The 22,163-nt window shown below is 25.7% G+C and overlaps 1 protein-coding gene across 7 annotated transcripts in view; it reads right to left on the bottom strand.

The window, feature by feature from the left end:
• Positions 1–22,163, bottom strand: part of LOC107442615 (gamma-aminobutyric acid receptor subunit beta-like) — a 299,717-nt gene that overhangs the window by 73,499 nt on the left and 204,055 nt on the right. For 2 of the 7 annotated variants that reach the window (XM_071188357.1, XM_071188360.1), the window contains one exon: positions 11,736–13,562. The exons of the other annotated variants lie outside the window; for them this stretch is intronic. In XM_071188357.1, coding sequence (XP_071044458.1) covers positions 13,320–13,562 — 243 coding nt within the window. In that variant the 3' untranslated portion in view covers positions 11,736–13,319. Of the gene's footprint in view, positions 1–11,735; positions 13,563–22,163 lie in introns of those variants that run through there. 7 annotated transcript variants of the gene reach the window in all.

The raw sequence follows: 22,163 nt of genomic DNA, 5'->3' as shown, positions 1-22,163 counted from the left end.
CATGGTTTTCATATTTTGTAAACAGTGTAACTTTTTCTTGAAATGATATTTGATAGTATACTCTTTCTTTGCATTTTCTAATCTAAAAAATGACAAGACTTTTTTTATTGTTAAAATTTTATGTAATGCGATGAGAACTTTGAAATAGAAATATATTATGTTTTTGGTTATTATAAATTTTTTAATATGAAAAAAAGATTGAAAAAAAAACAGTTTTCAATTTTACTTTGATTTTCAAATGTTTTAGAATTTTTCCTTTAAAATTCAAATTTGGGAATTAATTTATTCAGCAATATGTTTATCATAAATAGAGTTTTTATATATTTAAAGAAAAACAAAAAAACATTGAATTCAAAATACATAGAAAAAAATTAGTTTTAATTTTTCTATCTTCATATATGTTGAAACTGCATTATTTTTGCTCTATCTAAAAGATAGTGTATCAGGAATATTATTTTGAAAAATATTAAGAAGAAGTAAAAGAGAAAAAAATCCCATTTTCAACTGTACTTTAATTTTCTTATATTTCAGAATTGTTCTTTTATTTACTGAATTTTAGTATAGTCTTTTTAGAAATATTACAAATGTCATTTTCGGATTATTTTAAAGATAAAACGTAGTCTACAGAATCCGTACAAAAATAAAAAAAATTTTAATTTATTTTGAGTGAATTTACTTTGATAAAATTTCTTTTTCAGTTTAAAATATTGGTATTATTCTGTTAAAACGTTATTTCTTTTATCATTTCGAAAATAAAACATCGAAACTGGAAGTTGTACGATATTTACTTCAATTGTTAGTTTTAGTTTCATCTCATGTTTCAAAATATTTCCCTTTTAAGTTTCGGCTTAAGTCCATTTCAAATACACTTTTCAGTTTAGTTAAAAAAATATATCGTAGAGATCGGAACAAATTCTTCGAAAACAAATTCTGAATTTTACTTGGATTTTAAAATATTTTATAAGTATTCTGTTACTTTCCTGTTTTTCATATTAATCTATTTTGAAATGAGTTTATCAAGAATGCTTTTATCGGATAATTTTGAGAATAAAATAAACAAGTCGCAAGATATTTATCTATTCTATATAAAATGCAATGAAAACATCAAACGTTTTAATTCCAAATTTTTTTGAAAAATATTTGTATAAAATTTAATTTATATATTTTGGGAGATTATTTTGTTTATATTTTGTAAACATAAGGGTGTTTATGAAACGCAAACTTTAACTTTGCTCATTGATTTTTAAATCTTCTTAAAAGTATTTAATTCTCTTTGAAACTTTCTTCTTTTTAACAGTTTGGAAATGAATTTATGACAAATGCTATTCTAGAAGTCGAAAACAAAATGCCTTTTCCAAAAAATATGATAAAACTTTTTCAAAAAAGAAGTCGAATTCTTCTCGCATTCTTTCGAATTCTTTGTCAAAAAAAAGTTCGAAAACTTTCAAATTTTCTGAAAAATGTTAAGCTTTTAATTTAGAAAAATAAAATATTAAAAACAGTAAAATATTTAGAAACTTTATTCTTTTTTCAAAAACAAGAGTTAACTTTTGTTTTATTTTTTTCATTTAAGTATTTAGAATTTTACTCTGTAAAACTTTAAGGTAATTGATTTAAAATAGAGTTATCATAAATAAATAAACTGTCTTGTAATTTTAAAGTGAGCATAAATCTTCGAAGATATTGTTTCTGTATAATATTTGGCAAAGACCCAAATTTAGACTAAAAAAAAATCTCAAACTTGTCAAAAATAAATTGTTTTTTCAATTTAATAAAAATATAAAAATCATAGCAATCATATATTTACGTTAAAAATGCTATGCAATTAGATATTGTGATAATTATTTTACTAATTGAATGCAAGAAAATATCATACAGCTAATATTTTTAAAACAATGCTGTTATAAAATTATTATAGAATTGTTTTCTAGATATATTAAAATTTGAAAATATCAAAAATGAATGTAGTTTTTTTAAATTTAAGAAAAGAAAAATATGGCTGAAAAAAAGTGAAGAAAAATATGGAAATCGGGAAATTTTTTTTAAATCTTGAAATAATCTGAATCTAATGAATCTTGAATCCTTTTTTCTTGTTCTAAAAAAATTAAACAAAAGGTTCTAGAATGAGCTTATGAACTTTTGTACTAATATTGCTAGTTTATATCTTTGAAAAATTTAAAACAAAATATAGATAAACTGAAAATACTCCTTAATTTCTTTTAAATATATTTTTAAATTAATGAAATAAGCTTTTTTTATTTACAAATAACACAATAAGAACGTTTTTTATAGTGTTTGAAATGATACATACTTCTAAAGAGCATTAAAGCTAGGAAATTAAAATGTATGTATTATGAATTAATTAAATAATCAGTTTGATAAATATAATTAATATTTGACAAATTCATGAAATAAAAATTTGACAGAGGAATAGTATGACTTATAAATAATATTCTACGAAAAAAAAAATAATTTCTTACTAGTAGAGTTTTAATCAATGTAGCATATTTTAATTAATTATGTCCTCTAAATAGCTTGCTCTTGAATATTTGCTAATTTGAATGAATTATTTTCATAGATAATTGTCGATCCAAATTTTTATCTTTATAAATTTTTATCTAATTTTTTTATCAAGCAGATTTTATATAAAAACTATTTGAAAATTCTGTAAAATATGTTTTGTAGCATTTCATAAAATAAATTCTCAATAAATAATAATCACATTAAAAAAACATCACAGTAAATTAAAAAAATTTTATTTCAACTACAAGAAAAATTATAACTTTTTACATAAAACTTGTAAGATAAAACATATATATTGAAATAGTAAAATGGCATAGATTAAATTGAAAATGACAATAATTGTAATAAACAATTAATTTTTGGATGGAATATCAGATTTTTGAAATATAATTCTTATAAAAATATATAAATAACTGTGCAGAATATTGAAAGACGATTTTTACATTTAAATTTAAATGAGACATTTACTGCGAGTATGACAAGGCACAATATTTGGACGAGAAATGTATTTATGAGCAATGTATGATTGAAATTCCTCATAATGTATGCACTATACATTACATACATAACTATGAATATTTTCAATCTAGCATCTGGTTTAATTTGAAATATGCCCAAACACTTAACAGCAGCTTTCAGAAAAAGATAGACAATATATAAATTGAAAAATGCATGTCTGATCATTACAAAAGGTGTTAATTTATGAAAAAAAAGTTTAACAAATGTGAAAGAAATTTATTATTCCGTATTTGATTTAGTGAAATACTTTCAGAAAATTCCTATATCGGATGTACATTTATCATAAGGAATTAATATATTTTGTGATGTTTTGCATTATCTTTTTAATCTTGTGAAATTTAATATTGTGAATATTTAACATTGTGAATATTTAATATTATGAATATATTTTCAGAAAATTCATAAATTGGATGTACATTTATCGTAAAGAACTACTGCATCTTGTGATATCTTGCATTAGCTTTTTAATATTGCAAAATTTAATATTATGATATTTTTTCAGCAAATTCATAAATTGGATGTACATTTATCATAAAGAATTATTGTTTCAAGTGATATCTTGCATTGACTTTTCAATATTGTGTATGTTTTTTTAGCAAATTTCTAAATTGGATGTACATTTATCATAAAGATTTAATGTTTCTTGTGATATCTTGCGTTAACTTTTGAATATTACGAATAATTTTTCAGTAAATTCATAAATTGGATGTACATTTGTCATAATGAATTAATGTTTCTGGTGATATCTTGCGTTAACTTTTGAATATTGCGAATAAATTTTCAGTAAATTCATAAATTGGATGTACATTTGTCATAAAGAATTAATGTTTCTTGTGATATCTTGCATCAACTATTTATTAGAGTATTTAAGAAAATAAAATTTAATGAAAAGTTAACAAATATTAAAACGTAATTTCAAGTGAAGTCAAATGCTAAAAATCACAAAATGTTGTAAATGAGAAATGTAATAAGTGCTGATATTTGCTTGAAAAAAATTGTTAAAATTAAGAAATTTAATCGATGATAGATTTTAACTCTTCAGTTGTTGAGACCTTGTGCACTCTAAGAAATTCCAGTTAAAATTATAGTAAAGAGTATCAGCACCCAAGATACCGAATTTGTACCGTAAAATTCATTTTTACCAGATAACGTAGCGAAACAAAAAATCTGATATACTTTAATTTTTACATTAATAATTATCGCAAAACTGCTTTATTCCTGTAATAAAATATATATCACTGTAGTTACGGTATTATATTTTACGGAGAAAATGGATTTTCAGGGAAAATAAACTTTAAGGTGAAAGGAATTTTATGGTAAAATGGATTTTATGGTAATACGGATTTTACGAAAGTGCTGGTACTTTAAAACGTATTTTGATCCAGAATTTTTTATAGTGAGCTAAATTGTTTCATGCAAATTTTCCTGTGAATAATAAGAAAAAATATTTTTTTTGCAGAAATGTTACCACTGAATGTTCAAAACTAGAAAGGACTCAGAAAGTAAGTACAAAAATTTTGCAAAATATTTAAATTTCAAATTTAGCTACTGTTCAAGTGAATTTATAATAAGAATTGCAAGAATGGCTTCAAATGATTCTTCATAACTGGTTACATGTAATGTTAATAAGTGTTACTTAAAGCACATTAAAAACTTTGTAATATGATTTATTCATTACAGAACTTTTATGTTTTTTTTCACTGAGACGTTTCTTAAGTCTCTTAGTTTAAAGAGTATAAGCTCTTTTTGTCCAAACACTTATGTTTTAAGGCATGTAAAGGCAATTAATGTAACATGATTATTAAAATTTGATTTGAAATTAAAAAACTGTTAATGATAGAAAACAAAACATGTAAGAAATTTGAAGATATAATTTTAAACGTATAAATTTAAACTTTCTAATAAAATTTTAAAATAAATAAGTATTATCTACTTAAACTAGTAGGTAATATTTATTTATTTTAAAATTTACTGACAATACAGAATGCATATAAGGTAGGAACTTTAGTTAGAATATTCTTTAAAATTATCAATAGCAATAGTTTTAAGGCAAACATCAATAAGTATATAGATGACTGATATTTTTTTATCATTGTATAAAGCCAAGTAAATATTATATTAAATATGAAAGTATATATCAAAAATTTTATAATGACGAAACGTTTGAGATGAAAGTTCTTGTACTAGTCTCTATTAATATTTAAAAGCTTGCTATAACATCTAATTACTTTTAAAAAAAAATCTTCTAGGTTGCGTGCCTAGTCATATGGTAAAAGTGAAAAGTTGTTGCATGTTTTACTTGCAATTTTGCAGCTAAAAGCACAATTATATACTTTTTTAAACATTATATGAATCAGAAACAAGAAAGCGTGTATTAATGCAATATTAGTTTCAGACAAATTTAATTTACAGGTAGATAACAGTTTCCTCTCGCACATTTCCTATATAATATAAGTTCAGACAAATTTAATTTCCAGCTAGATAACAGTTTCCTCTCGCACATTTCCTATATAATATAAGTTCAGACAAATTTAATTTCCAGCTAGATAACAATTTCCTCTCGCACATTTCCTATATAATATAAGTTCAGACAAATTTAATTTCCAGATAATATTTGGCAAANAGACAAATTTAATTTCCAGCCAGATAACAGTTTCCTCTCGCACATTTCCTATATAATACAAGTTCAGACAAATTTAATTTCCAGTCAGATAACAGTTTCCTCCTGCACATTTCCTATATAATGTAAGTTCGGACTTATTTTAATTTTAGTTAGATAACAGTTTCTCCCCTAGATCCTATATAATATAAGATTTAAAAAAATTATTGTCAACTTTATAACATCTTTCTTCTCTGCAATTCTTATTTAATGCTAGTTTTAAGGAATTTTTGTTTTCAACTGGATTTCAGTTCTCTCCGTTTTTACAAGAGTCAACAAGAATGGACATGAAAACATTACTTATGGATAATAATATTAATTAGAATTCTCGATTCTTTGATGGTCCTAAGAGCAAGCAGATGAGCAAGGTTGGGTAAGTGGCTAATCCCCCCTCTCGTAAAAAAATTCTCGATTACAGAAACCCAAAGCTTAGATAGAGGCAATGCTCATGACGGAAAACGCAGAGACTTGCGAGATCCCATACGACAGCTATCAGGGAAAGCAACAATAATTCAGTACAATACTTAACTAAACAGATTATGGTTGTAGACCCTGAACAATTTTCTTTTCTGGAAAAGTATAGATAAAAATGTCAAAAATATTGTATTGAAATTAAACAAAGGAGAAATGACACTCTAAAATCGTTTTCCCGAAGAAAAAATGAACTTGAGCCTCTTAAGATCTTTTTTCCCCTGTGTGAAAGTAACCACAGCACAAATATTGAAAGAAAAAGTAAAATGAAGCTACTAAACAAAATTTTACACGTTGAGTTCAATATTTATGCAATATTTTAAACGCCATGCAAAAATTATGATTAGGAAAAAATAGTTTTAAAGTTACCACGATGATAAGTCACAGCATGTTCAATAATAATATCAGCATAATTTCGATAAAGTTATTATTTTTGTAATAGTAGGTTCAAATTGTAACAGTTTTGTAGTAAAGCAATAGTAGTTTTGTTATAAAGCAATAAGAGTTTTATACATGGGTATACAAAATATCAAATGCACACAAGAAAACTCTGCACATATTCTGCATAAAAAGAATGAAACAACTAAACACATTTTGGTTGTAGATCCTGAATAATATCCTTTTCCAGAAAAAGTTCAGTTAAAAAAATGTCAAAAAAATTGTTTGAAATGAAACAAAGAGAAATGAAACCCTTAAATCGTTTATCTGAAGAAAAAATGAAATTCAGTTGAACCTCTTAAGATCTTTTTCTGTTTGTATGAAAGTAACCACAACAGAAACATAGAAGAAAAAGAGAATAAATAAATCAAAGCACGCAATTTTGAAAACTTTAAGAAAGAAACAATACTTGGAAAATTGGATTCTAACATTTACTTTAGGAAGTTCAGCAATATGAGAAAAGAAGGGCATCTAAAAATAAAGTGGCTAGATATCTATCTGCATTTATTGTTGTCTTTTTCTCAATTTTAGTCTGAATCCAATTCTATGGACCGAAAATTTATATATTAAGATAAATATTCGCTGCAAACTACACGTGAAATAAATAGGATCTATATTTTTAAAATAGAAGACAGCTTAATTCTTTATCTTGTCAGCGGTGGTAAATTTGTTGCTTCGCTATATTTTTACAATTTGTCAAGATATAACAATAATCGAAATATTTATAGTACAAAAATTGCAACACTTCTTAAGTTTATCAATAAATTTAAAAGCTTTGGAAAATTTATATTTAATTAGAAAACATATAATATATTTTCTGATTTATATTTAATTAAAAAACATTGTTTCAAACTACAATATACGTTTAGGTAGACTTATTTACATTTATATGCGATTTTCCAAAAAAGTATGTAAATAATTACTTGAGATTATAATTTAATGTCATAATTATGCATAGTGTCTTCGTAGCGTTAAAAATTACTTTTGTAGAGTCAGTACTATTATGCATTAAAAACTGATACTTCTATCTGTTATGATCATTCCGGAACTATTCCATGATATTTTTGTCTCGATTTCATATATTTTTTGTCATAGAAGTGTATATCATCTTTATAGCTTTGGGAATTTCTTTATGCAGTTCAGAACATCATTGATTGCATTTTAAATATTTATATATTTGAAATTATTTCAAATATTGCAATAATACGCAACTACGCAAATACGCAATTTTGAAAACATTAAGAAGGAAACAACATATGGAAAATTGGATTCTAATATTTACTTTAAGAAGTTCATCGGTAGGAGAAAAGAAGGCAATCTTAAAATAAATTGGCTGGATATTTAATTGCATTTATAGCTGTCTCTTTCTGACCTTTAGTCTGAATCCAATTCTATAGACGGGAATTTATTTATTAAGATAAATATTCACTGCGAACGACACGTGGAATAAATTGGATCTATGTTTTAAAAATCGAAGACAGCTTAATTCTTTATCTTGTCAATGGTGATAAAATAGTAGTTTCGCTATATTTTAGCAATCTGTCAAGATATAACGATAATCAGAAAATTTGCGATACAAAAATTGTAACACTTCTAAAATTTGTCAATAAGTTTAAATGATTAGGAAAAATTGATCTCCAATTAGTAAGCATTGTTCAAAACTGAAATATACATTTTAGGCAGACTTATTTATATATATATATGACTTTAAAAAAAACTAATAAGTTAATAAAAAAATATCATAGTTTAATTTCATGCCATACTTATGTTTGGTGTCGTCATAGCTTTGAAAATTACTTTTATAGAGTATGTAAGTTTATGCATAACCAAGTGATACTTCTGCCTTAAGATCGTTCAGTTACGATTCCATGATATTTCTGTTTTTAGTTCATCTATATTTTTTTTTCATAGCATGCATATCATCATAGCATGCATAGCATTAGAATTTCATTCAGCTTTGCAGATTCATTCAGTATCGCTCATTCAGTTTAGCAGATTAATGACTGTACTTTAAATATATATATATATATACTATGTTTTAAACTATTACAAATATTACATTAAATTAAATACAAATTAGTGAAAAATATACCAAGTTTCGTTTTTCAAATATAAACGTTCGAAATGAAATCTTTTTTTTTGCACGAGATGCATTACTAATCTCTAACCAAGGTTGTTTCATTTTAAAGTTTCATACTGTAAATGTTTTCAAATTTTTCAAAAAATGTTAGACTAATTGTGTAAAGTTTGTAACTTTTATTCCTAACAAAATAATGCTTCGATCTTGAGAAATGCCATTTTGATTTCCAGAAACTCCCACTCTGATTCTGTCTATTTTGAAAATAAATTCTGAGAAAAGAAAACGATTCCAAAAAGTAAATTAGTTTTCTGCAAATTTATCTGTTTAATTGTTTTAAGTTTGTTACAATGTATATTTAAAAGTCAGTGTGCCAAAAGAGATATGGTAATTTTCTGCAGTCAAGTTAGATTTGTTAGAAGTATTTAATTGCGTAACAAGTTCTTTGATTTCAAATATATTTATTTACGGGAATAATTAATTGGCTGGAGGAAAATGTTATCAGCATTTGATACAATTGATTACTGAAAGGATAAGATTATTAACTATGTATAATATTTGTGAAAAAATATCTTTACTTTGACTTCGATTACTTTTTATATTAAAATAATATTTTTATAATATTATATTTAAAAGTCGGCGTGTCGAAAGAGACATGGTAATTTTTTGCAGTCAAGTTATATTTGCTGGAAGTATTTAATTGCGTAACAAGTTCTTTGATTTCAAATATATTTACTTACGGAAATAATTAATTGACTGGAGGAAAATGTTATCAGCTTTTCATACAATTGATTCGAAGAATAAACTTATTAACTATGTGCAATATTTGATAAACACTGTTACTTTGACTTCGATTACTTTTTATTTTAAAATAATATTTTTGTAATTATTTAAATGATTTGAAATTTTATACTCAAAAACATTAAAACTTGATCTTTTAATTTTAACTTCGTAATTGCGTTTGGTAAATTATAATTCAAGTTGTTGATTCAATATCAGATTTATGACTATAGTTATGAATCAGGAATACCTTCTGTTTTCCATGTGCAAGATAATAAATTTTATTATAATCTTGCAAAAATCTTAAAGAAATTATAAATTGTATTTTACGTTTTCACTTTGAAAAAATTCATCTAAGACGAAATTGTAATAAAATTACGCGTCAATATTTTCCTCAAATATATACCGCAGTCCGAAAAATTCAACTCAAGTTACTTCTAGAGTAATTGTTAAGCTATATTTTTATATTAATCGATGAAAATTACCAAAGGATTTATCAACATAAAATTTAGTTGTAGGAAGTCACATAATAAATGGAAAAAATTCGCATTTTATTACTTAAATTTGAAAATTGCTTTCAAAGAATTAATTTTATGGCATAAAATATTAACATTCTTCTCTACACTGTTAGAAATCTTTGGCAAAAATGGTGAAATAGCAATTTATTTAATTGTTATTTTACCGTATTCAACCTAAACAGTCAAATATCCATGAAAAGTTGATATCCAAATTGTTAAGCGTGAAAAAAAAAGTTTATTGATTGTTTTTTTCTAATACGGTTAAACAACCCGAGATTTATCCTGGCTAACTAGGTTCAACTTTTAAAGCTATTTTGTTCCGTGAAGCTGGATATATCGGCTTTCGAGAAGGCTAATCCGTCATTCTCATTACCAACTGAACAGGGGTTGCGTTGATATGGGAGCAGCGTTGATACTACAATATTTCTTTCATTCCTTAAACACATGAAGAGTTTGTAGTATCATGTACTCTTCAATGGATGACCTTGGAATATTAGAGTACGAAATTATCATTCAAGCATAAATGGCGCAGTACCCACTGAGTACTAATGTCTGTTTAAGTTTCACTTTTATGGTTTAAAAACTATGCTAGCTGTAAGTGGTTACAAAACCGTATCGAGAGGCAAAACATTTGTAAACGACTTCAAAATCGTAAAGGTAAAAATAAAAGTTTCTAAGAATAAATTTTATGGTTAATCGAACAGAAAGAATGCTGTCTGTCATTTTACCGTAATTTCAGAATGAAAGTGTAGATGTGATTTTGCTTTGGTATTCAATTACGTGAAACATTTTCTAAGCAGTCACATGGTATATAGGGGTATTTAACTTTCAAATTTAGTTTTTGCAATAAATTATTTGATTAATTGAACAAAATGTTAACAATCTGTTAGCACCTAAAAAAGGTTGATAAAAGCACTTTACTGTGAAGTTGTATTTCATAACAGCAATAAAACACTTTTAAGATTCATTAATGTGATTTTGCTAAGATATAGTTATTAGCTGTCATATACTAAATAGTGACATTCACAGTGAAACTTAATTATTTAAATTTAATTTTTGCATCAAAGGAATTTGTTTTATAGACAAGTAAATTAACATTTCTTTATCGAAAGAATACGTTTATCAAAGAATTAGATCTTTTATGATATGCTGTATTTCCTAACAGTAAAAACGAATTTTCAAGATGACATGATTTTTTGTAGATACAATTGTTCTAAATTATTTATTAATTTCAAACTTTCTAAAAGCAGTTAAATGCTAAATAGTGGCATTAAAATTCAAATTTCAAAATTTCTAAGTAAACTAATTAGTGTTTTAGCATGAAATACTGTTAATTTTGTTACAAGAATGCGTTTTGGAAATCACTTCGCCGTTTACGGTATGTTGCATTTCCTATTAGTAAAAATTATTCTCAAAGTACGTTTATTCATAATTATATGCGTTATTCACATTCATTCAATTATTTAAGTTTTACTTGCTTTTAAAGTGCAAATTTTTGCCTTACAGTAAAAATGTAGCATTAATGCTTGCACTACGCTATGGACAATTGCTTACAGATGAAGGCTAAGAGAAAAGTCCACGAAGGCTGATTTGAAGAGAAAATGAAGTTGCATGTGGACAGGAAGGGTTTTTCTACAGTATTGCCCATTTTCACTATGTAATAGCACTCGGGGAGGACCAATTTTTTATTTCATTGATTTGTCAAATCTTGGTAATGCTCAAAATGCATCAGATGGCGATCTAATCATCATTTTTTTTGAAAATGGCCATAAATCATTATTATCCCTTAGTCTTCAAATGCTTCAATACAAATATGATGTGACTGAATTTATATTGGTGTTTTCATATGATAGCATAAAGAGATGAAAAGATGTAAAAATGTTGAAGTAGTTTGATTCTAGCATTTAGGTATCCAATTCTATTTAGAATAAATTTTATAAACAAATACGCAACTACGTTAAATTTAGCTAGAGTAGAGATTTTCTAAACCATAGCACTAACATAAAATTTCACTAATTGAGGCAGTGGAAATATGTATATTTATTTCAGTAAATTTTAGAATAGAAGTTTAAAGATGTAGAAAAGTTGGAAACATGTTTGAATATAGACATGTGTACCCGCATATTTGAATGTGTAAGATAGCAATCACAGTATGGAAGAGCCAAGCTTCAAGCTCATAGCATTCAATGCTCCTCAGTGAGTTAGATATGTAATTTGCAGATATGTTTATATTTAAATTTATTGCTATTATTTGTTAATGGGGTTTGTGTATTAAAAAATGGAAGAGAACTTAAATGCAGTGGACAGTCTTTGTAAATGAAATTCTTGTTTTACAAAATTAGTGTTAATTTTAGCGTAATGCAATTGCTTTAAATTTTTAAGCTTTATTATGCTTATTGCTTTAAATTCTTAAATTTTCAGCAGAATGGAATTTAGAATATTGACTAACCGTTACGCGAAAAAGCCCCATCACTAGATATGTCAGTGTCAGTCGCTACGGAAACCGGTTAGTTACATATGACAAATGTGATGGGAAGTATTTTGGTTCCGTTTGGTACGAACAGACGAAGAAAATGAAACTTATTGAACGATAAATAGCGAATTAAATTTTTTACCGAAATATTTTTGACAATTTATTATAGTTGCTAGTGGTTTTGTCATGATTTGGTTTCATTATGTCGGTCTATTTGATCCTTGTGAAAAAAAATGCCTTTTATTATACTTGCTGTAAAGCGGAAAAACCAGTTTCTTTATTGACTGACATAACTTGTCTGATGACGGGAGTTTTTCTCTTGATGGTAGGTCAGTAACTGTTCTGCATTAGGGATGGATTTTACTTATCCCTAAGTTTTAAAATGTAATTAATTAGCGCTCTCAAATTTGTTCGCGTGCGCTTTTTCATACTTAATACAGTTTTTCATAATATTTTTAATGGCTACCATTTTTTTTCAGACTCATATTTACTACGTCATGTATATTACGTAATTTTAACAACTCGGTAAATTGGTACATTTACTACGCAATATAAAATTGGAAAACTTAATTCGAAGAAACAATTTAAAAAAAAAATAAACTATGCACCATCGAGCTAAATTATCAACAACAACACCATAAACTATTCGAGTAAAAGACAATCCAAATTCAACTTATGCATTATAAAACGTAACAATAAAGATGTTTTTGTAATACATATTCTTTAGAGAAATCAATAACTGAAAATATATTTCTGCTCTTAAAATTTCAATTCATTAACAATGTTGCATTTCCTATGTTTATCATTCAAAAACACTTATGATTTTGTGGACGGTTTTAAATGGAAAGTCATTAAAATAAGTCAGTTTTCTGGTACTAGTACATCACTAATATGTAAATAAATGATCCAATACATTAAATTAAAGCACACGAAGCAGACTGGAAAGACGACTCTTGAGTATTTGTCAATATCACTTGGAGTTACTCCACAAAGCGTGTTGGGGAATGGGAAGTTAGGCACTTCGACGTTTTGGGCTGATGCTGAACGACTGAGTGTTGAAGTGGCAGCATATGCTCGAGGATCTACCAATTTCAGTCGAACTTCCTGAAAAAGACAAGCAGTATGTTTTGAAAATAAATGTATCACTAGATGATTGTTATTTCAATTGATAATTGTTAAGCAACCAATAAAGTTCTCTCGTAAAGGAGTATAATTCCGGTGTTTTGGTTTGTAAGCATTACTGGACATGACTAGGTAAGCATTATAGGAGAGTATTTATTTCATTTGAAGCTCAAAACTTAAGCATTGTCTGAAAATAATCACATTATTAACCTTTTCCTTACAGCTGGTACAACATGTGGACCACATGTGATGGTAGAACATGGTATACCGTAAGCAAAGGGTTAATTCGCTTTAAGGTTTCAAAATCCAAAATCTGCTCTGTCGACTTTTAGATATACACTTAAGAAAAAAAAACTTTCTTAAATTTTAAATTTAGATTCAAATTTAGATAATTGTTTTTAAAGGGATCGAGGTTAATAATTGCTTTCAGATGGCTTTATTTTTTTTTCAATCGGTTTTTAACCTAAATAAAAGTAAGTTATATTTTGTAGTTATATTTCCTATTGAAAAAATTCTGTCTAACATAGAAGCAAATTTTGCTAAATGTTATTTAAAGGGACATGGGTGCGTGATTGCTGTAAGATAGTTTTATTTATTACAATCTATTTTTAAACTAAATAAAAGAGTAAGTTATATTTTGTAGCATATTTTCTACTGAAATAATTTTGTATAATTTTGAAGTAAATTTAGCTACATGTTTTTTGTAAAAGGATCGGTGTGCATGGTTGCTTTAAAATAACTTTATTTATTACAATCTGCCCTTAAACTAAATAAAAGAGCAAGTTATATTTTGTATTGAGCTGAGATAAGCCAACGAAGCCCATATTTATTTTTGTTCAGATATATATTTTAATAGAGAGAAATTCTGTCACGAATTTAGAAGAAAATTTAATTAAATGTTCGTAAAGGAAGACGTATGATTGCCTTAAGATAGTTTTATTTATTATAATCTATTTTTAGAGTAAATTAAAAAAATGAGTCAGGTTTTGTATTGAAATTAGATAAACAAACGAACCAACGAAACTAGCATTTTTGTTGTTTTTTGTTCTTCAGCTATATTTTTTTATGAGAAAAATCTGTCTCGAATTTAGAAGCAAAGCTAGTTAGATGCTTTTAATCGGATCAAAGTGCATGATTGATTTAAGCTAGTTTTACTTATTATAATATCTATTTTTAATCTAAATAAAAATTATGTTATTTTCTATATTGAATTGTGATTAAACCAACTAAAGTTGCATATTTTTATTGTTCAGCTAATTTTTTCTAGAAAACAATTTTTTCTCGAAATTGTTCGTAATTTTGCTTAATGTGTTCAAAAGGACAGAGGAGTAAGATTGTTTAAAATAGTTTTATTTATTATAATCTATTTTTTACCTAAACAGGTTTTTGGACAAAACTGAGCCACGTAAAACTAACAAAACTTGCCTTTTTTGTTGTTCAGCTATACTTTTCATGAAAATAATGAGTCATGCATTTTTTTAAAAATATTTATTTTGTTTAGAATAATAAAAAAAGGAAAACGGATTTATTTTTGAACGGAATCGCCTACGCACTTAAAAGATTTCTTCCACCTACTGCGACAAAAAAAAATTCTTTTTATAAATATCAGCACTAAAGTTGCTTTGAAACCGGGTGCCTTATTTGAATTCTTTAAACGGATTTTTAACCATTGCCTTCTGCGGAGTTATGAAAATGAAATTTACCACATGTACGTGGAACACTAAATTCATTTTAGTAATCAATGTATTAAGTTATCAATTTTGTAATCAATTGCCTTTAGTATTAAAAAGTTAAAACACGTGGTCAAACTATTTGAATCGGCTTAATTGATTTATAAGAAGTTGGTATAATAGGTGGAAGTACGAAAATTAATACGTATTTATTGCCATAAACTGAGAATAAATGTGAAAAATTGCTGGAACTTTCTTGGTTGCCTGTAAATTAACACTTTTTTACATTTATATATAGTATAAAAATCTGTTTAAGCATTTTGAATAATTTTGAGAATGGCTTTGAGGTGATGATTTGCGGAGATGCATACGATTGAAAAACACAAAATTGTATACAAGCAGACATGTTTCTATTTAACAATTTTTCCAATGGTTTAAAACTAATTTCATTTTAGGGTGGGTTCACAATAAAAATATGTTAATAAAAAGTATGTATACAATTTATATGCATTATTCACCTTATTTGGATAATAAAAAAAAGAATTTCTCTAACCAAATTAAGATTTTTCTTTTTGTAATCTTTTATTCATATTTATGTAATATATGCATTTAAAATGATTTATTTTTAGAAAGCAAAATGTTAAACTAAAAGTAACGAACACAAGTTTGAATAACATTTACTGAAATCTTCGGGCTATTCAATATCCTGATTTCAAAAACATGTTATTGAAAATTTTCACTGCAAAGAAATGATTAGAATATTAAGCTAAATTCTTTTCATTCTTTTCTGAATTTTATATTTCTGAACTTGTTAAATATTTATAAAAATTTGAAATAATATTTCTTTGTTAAAAATAAAATGAAAAAAATGGAAACTAGTTTATACATTTTTTATTTCCTTAAGAAATAGTTTAAATTTAAACTGGAAACCTTTTTTTCTTTATCGTCTTTTACAAAGAAGAATTATATAAGTTAAAAAAATTTTTTTGATCATCATTAGATAGAAAACTTAGACTTTTAACTTATCTTTAAAAACTACTAGTGGAGCTATAAACTTACAAACATTTCATTTTATTCTTACAATTAAAATTATTACATAATTAATTTTTTCATGACTGATTTTGATTAAATACTGAGGATAAAGCAGTTTCATAGCTATTGTTCCGCAAGAACAATACGAAAATAAAATTTTATATTTGACATGTTAAAACCAACCAACGACACTTTAAAAAAATGCTTTTAAATATTTATTTGTGTTTATTAAAATATATATTTTGAGAACTATGTGAAAGCAAGCTATGATTTTTATTTTTTTAAGTTAAAATTAAACAATTAGCTTTGAAATGTATATTCCAAAAGAGCTTTAAAATGTATCATAAGCATTCCTGGTTTCATAAACTTGATTATATAATATGAAGGAGTAATACATCAAACTTATATAAAAGTTAACATTTACAGAGCACATGCGAAGGCAAGTTTTACAATCATGCAGGTTTTACAAATTGGGTTTTCTTATTTAGTTTAGAATTTAACATTTAAACATGATTTTACAGTTAAAAAATGCACTTCTTTTACTTTTAATAAAATGTAAAGAAAAACAAATGAAATTTAGTTTTGTATGAAAATTAATTTGTATCAAAAGCATTCAAAATGATCCCAGTTTTAAGTTAAATTTATTTATAACACAGAAACTAAATATTTCATGCAATTTAGAATAACAACTATTTTTCACATTTATAAACTTAACATTATTGGTTTTTGAAACAGTGTAATATTGTAAACAGATTATTACGATCATAAAATTACTTCTTAAAAATATTTAATCAACTTTAATTTTATATTTTTATTTAAAATTAATAGTTATATTTACTTACAATTAAAATATTTATTATTTTGAAGGATATATATTAGCATTACATATTACATATGTTTTCTAAATGAAGTTTCTTGCAAATCTTTATTAATTAAATTATCTTAAAAAACTTTTTTATTCTTATAGACTGGTCTAAGTTAGATTAACGTTTTTCACAAACCTATGATAAAACGGTTAAAATAAAATTGAAAAAAAAAAAACAAAGAAAAATTCCAACAAACAATTTCGGAAACAAACAACTGACAAAAACTTTTCTTTCCAAAAATTCTGGTTTTAGTTTAAAAAATATTTTTAGAGGTTTTAAGTGGTAAACATCTAGCACAGAAGAGTATTTAAATCTCATATCATATCATGTTTTAATACGACAAGTGATTAGGCTTATGATGAATATTTCGAAAATATGCTAATGTGATTTTCATTATTTAAAAGATTTTAAGAAATCATGACGTGATTTTCAGTATTTTTTCTTTGATTTACGCGCTTAATGTGGGCAGCGCCATTGAAAAGTTTTTGTTCTAAAATCGCAAATTTGAGAAGAAAAATTCATGCCTTTGTCATAAACTTGCTTTGAATATTGTTTTTTAAATTTAGCTGTTTTCCTGTTATATTCTTTTGAAAATCAGTGACATTTAAGACGCCTAGTGTAAATTTACAGCTATTAATTCTAAACATTCAATTATTAAGTATTTTTTTCTTATTCTTTTGTTATTTATGTTTGCAGTTAATTGTTACACACAATATATGCAATACACAGTTACTGCAAGCACACTTTTAATTGTTTTTTTGTGAAAATAAATATTTTAGGATGATAAATATATTGTCATGTATAGCGTTTAAATAAAAATAAGTAAAAAAAAATGTTATAAAAAGAAAAGCAGTTTACTTTTTAAACTATATAGCATTTTCATCTTGCAAAGTCTTTATCAGTTTAATCTGCCCGAGTTTCTTAAGTTTTTAAACTTTCGATATCACTATATCTTTTAGAAGCTATTGTAAATATTATCTAAACTGGGTCTTTTCTTAGTCCTGAATGGCTCTTCACTTTCTCTGAACTCAAGAGATGAGAAATCAATAACGAGCCCTTGAAGCTTCCTTTCATAGTTGCGTATTGTAACCATTTAAAAAATCGTTCTTTTATTCTACAAGAGGTTGATTTCTGATTATAATCAAAGAAAATCGAATTAGTTTAGGAAATGAGAAATGCCTTGCGTTCTGCAGGGAGAAGATAAGATGATTAAAATGTCATCTTATTCTATATCTGCAATTCAATCGTTATTTCTCCTCTGAAATTCTATTTTCTAGAATTTTTTTTTCTGGGCGATAGGGAAATATTCCAAGAATTCAGCTTTTAAATTTGATTACTTATTCCTAATGTGGTAGTTATTTTGCGTCCTCTCATTGATCTTAAGCTTCCTGTTATTTAAATGTCTCTTTGCTCATTGAATTAAGTATGATAAATGTAAATGAAGTATATCGTTTCTTTCTCTTCAAAGATTTGTTTTGATAAAGTGTTTAGTTACTAAACGAAGTCATGTTATAAGAAAGTAAGCATGCGTAATGGATTATGTTTCAATAAATATTACTGAGTATATTTCATTTAATAAAAGTAAGAAATCAGTTTAAACGTTTGAATAAATTTTGATATGAGTTACAGTTAAAATGAAAAAAATCATCTTAATATAGGTTAACGATTAAGATTTTTAATGCTACAACATGCTGCCTATAAAACTGTTTTATTTCAGATGAATTATTTTTAGTAATTTATAATACAGACATGTATTTTGTTTTAAGAGTGTTCAGAAAGTGAGAAAAATCGTTCCGTACTGAAAAATTCTATCTTGTTCAGTTTTTGTTTACATATTGTTTAAGCCGTTTTGATGAAATTATTATAAATATTTCTCCTGCCACTTGAGAATTGTTAAGTTTTGCATTAAAATAGTTAACATTTTATACAGAACTTAATATTTCTAAGCATGGGGTTTGCGGAAGAAATAATTGTTAAGAAAATTAAAAATTATAAATTGGTCGTGAGCGAATTTATTTTGTACAGTTTTTCAAATATTTTAATCAATTAAAACATTTTGATGTAAAAAAAATTAGTATAATCTTTATTGTAAGCTGTTTAGATTAAATTGATATGTTTCCCTGCAGCTTTAAAATTACGTCTAGAATTAAAATATTTGCCTAATTTAATAAGTTTAATATTTTATTGCTTTTCAAAGTCCACTTACTTTAGACAAAAAAATTGCTTAAATTATTTAGTGCTTATTTTTTGATGAAAATGTTGCATAAGAGTTGCTCATAAAAACAGCAATCTAGCCAATAAATAGTAAGTGATTATTCACTGCATAGTAAAAAATAATGGTTAATTTTAACGGGAATTTTTTTTAAAATTAAGCGCTGCTTTAAACCTTTTTCTGTGTAATAAACGAGAACTATAAATAAATATCGAATCAATTAGTTTAAAAATGGATTCTATATATGACTTGAGTTTGAGGTTGTGAAAGATGTATATCGGATACAAAATTACCCCTTTCTCAAATATCTGAAAAAAAAATGCATTTGACCTAACAATATTACGTCTAAACCGAAGTATATACTGATGAAAATAAAATCTAATAAAATCATGTAAATAATTGTGAAAATTTCGCGTATGTTTATCTATTACAGCGTATTAAAGTTCAAGTTCATATTCTTCTTTTAATAGCTGACATTAGAACATTTAATAGCAGGCTATACAGCAAAAAAGTTCTGTATTATTATCTATTACACATACCAAATACGTGTACAGCATATCTACGTGTAAGTACGTGTATATACGTGTATGGACATTAGCTATCAGTTAAGTGAGAAAATATCGTGCACTCATGCCGAATTACTCTCAATAACAGTATTAAAATTTATTTTATTGTTATACACTCTCAATTTTTGGGGTGAAAATTGTGATATAAAAGTGCTAAACACAAAGATAGCGAAAGAACTAGCATGCAACTACAAACAATACTTTCAGAATAACTAAGTCTAGCACAAAGAGTACACAACAAAAATCAAATAAATAACTACAGCATTTCAGACACTTACCATTGTTAGATGACGAAGCTTGTTTACAAGTTTCTTCTTTCTGTCTTCTTAATATTGGTCCTTAATAGTCCTTAATATATGTGTATTTAACTAAAAAATATCTGAGAAAAAGAGCGGAGAGAGAAGGAGAGAAAAACAAAGCAGACAGAATTCGAAAGAAAGTTAATTATTAACTTTATTTAGCAACGAAGAAATATCGGTGAATGCTATTAGACACAAACTTAAAAGAAGCAGTGCGAGTAAAAAATGTGCTGGGGTATTAATTATGTTAATTTAACTTATCAAGTGTATTTAATTTGAATAAATTTAATTATACATAGTGTTTCTTTGGATTAATGATGAAATGAAATTAATTTTTGACAGTACAGAAAATCCCATTATTTTTTTAAGATGAGAAATAGCGGTATTTTATTTGTTTTAATGAATCGGTGATATCCGTAGAAGTAACCAAGCGTGATATGAAATGCATATATGTATATTTTATTTAACAACTTGTTTTTACTTTTTCTACGTAAGAGATTTATGCAATAAATATTGAAAAAGAAAATCGCGTAACAAAGGTTGGCGCTAAAGGAAGTAAATGTGAAATAGAGAGAGCATGAATTCCGCTGACACTTTAATAAACAAAATCAAAAAAGTGAGAGAAAAAAAAAATAAGTAATCTAATTTCCGCCCTTTTCAGAGGATCAAAGGTGGTTTTGAGTTTTACTTTCGAATTTTTTTTCTTAGATGTTGAAAAAAAAATCTGATAAAATTGCCGCATTGTAGAGTAATGACGTTTTTGTAAAATAAATAAATAAAAAAAAACTCAATTTCGGTATTAAAAACTGAAATATAAGGTATTTAAACTATTCATTTGGTGATTTTTCCTTTCTTATGAAAACGGTTTGCCGAAAATTCTGGTTTTCAAAATTATAGTTCTTATTACCGCATATTAAGTAAAAAATGCGAAACTACAAAATGAATTCAACCGAGTAAATGGTTTTTAGGCCATGGTCTAAGGTATTGTAATAAAATTATCAAATTTTATCACTATTTTTAATTGTTAATATACCGAGAATATTACCGAGCTTTTTGCTGCTCCGTGGAGCCAGAATCACGGTAAATTTCACATGTTCTCGTAGCTTTCTAAACTTTGTTTTCAACATATATATATATGTTGAAAACAATATATATATGTTGAAAACATATATATATTGTTTATATATATTGTTGAAACATTGAACATTTATATATATTGAACATATATATATATATTGTTGAAAACATATATATGTTGTTGTTGAAAACATATATATATATTGTTTCATATAAAAACAATATATATATGAAAGCATATATATATATATATGCTTTCATTTTGTTATAATACGGTGAAAGTTCAATTTTTAATTTTAATTCATATCCCTCAGAATGTTATTTCGCATTCGTGCTTTTGTAAGGATATATTCATAATGCTTTTTATGAAGCATTTATTGAGGAAAAGAGTAAAGAAAGCTATTTACAAAATTTACATGGAGCGGAGCTGCTTGGCTTAAATTCACTGTACCATTTCCAAAAGACAAGTGCGCGCATTTATCACATGAAGCATACAGTTATTCCTTCATGTCATGTGATCTATAATATCCAGACTTCTCTGTTAGAATTAACGCCGTAAGATGTATTCATACGACAGGATGAAGATGAATTAATATCTCAAAATATTTATTAATTTGAATGATTTTCGGCGTCATAAAGGCATTTCACTACGCAGTATGGACTCATTTTATAAATAAAGATTACATTTCTATTCAATTAAAGCTAATATATACGCTAAGAGCTAAATTAATTATGTGAAAGAGATTATTTAAAGTTCTCATCAATCAGAAAGGCTAGTCTGCAATTAAAATATTAAAATATAATTCTTTTAAGTTTAATTTTAAGATCCTTTTAATTTTATAAGGCTAATATATATATATA

This window comes from Parasteatoda tepidariorum, chromosome X2, assembly GCF_043381705.1.
Source record: "Parasteatoda tepidariorum isolate YZ-2023 chromosome X2, CAS_Ptep_4.0, whole genome shotgun sequence".
In the NCBI taxonomy this organism is placed as follows: Eukaryota; Metazoa; Arthropoda; class Arachnida; order Araneae; family Theridiidae; genus Parasteatoda; species Parasteatoda tepidariorum.
The sequence above is the reverse complement of the archived record's forward strand: the minus strand, read 5'-3'. Positions and strand labels throughout refer to the sequence as shown.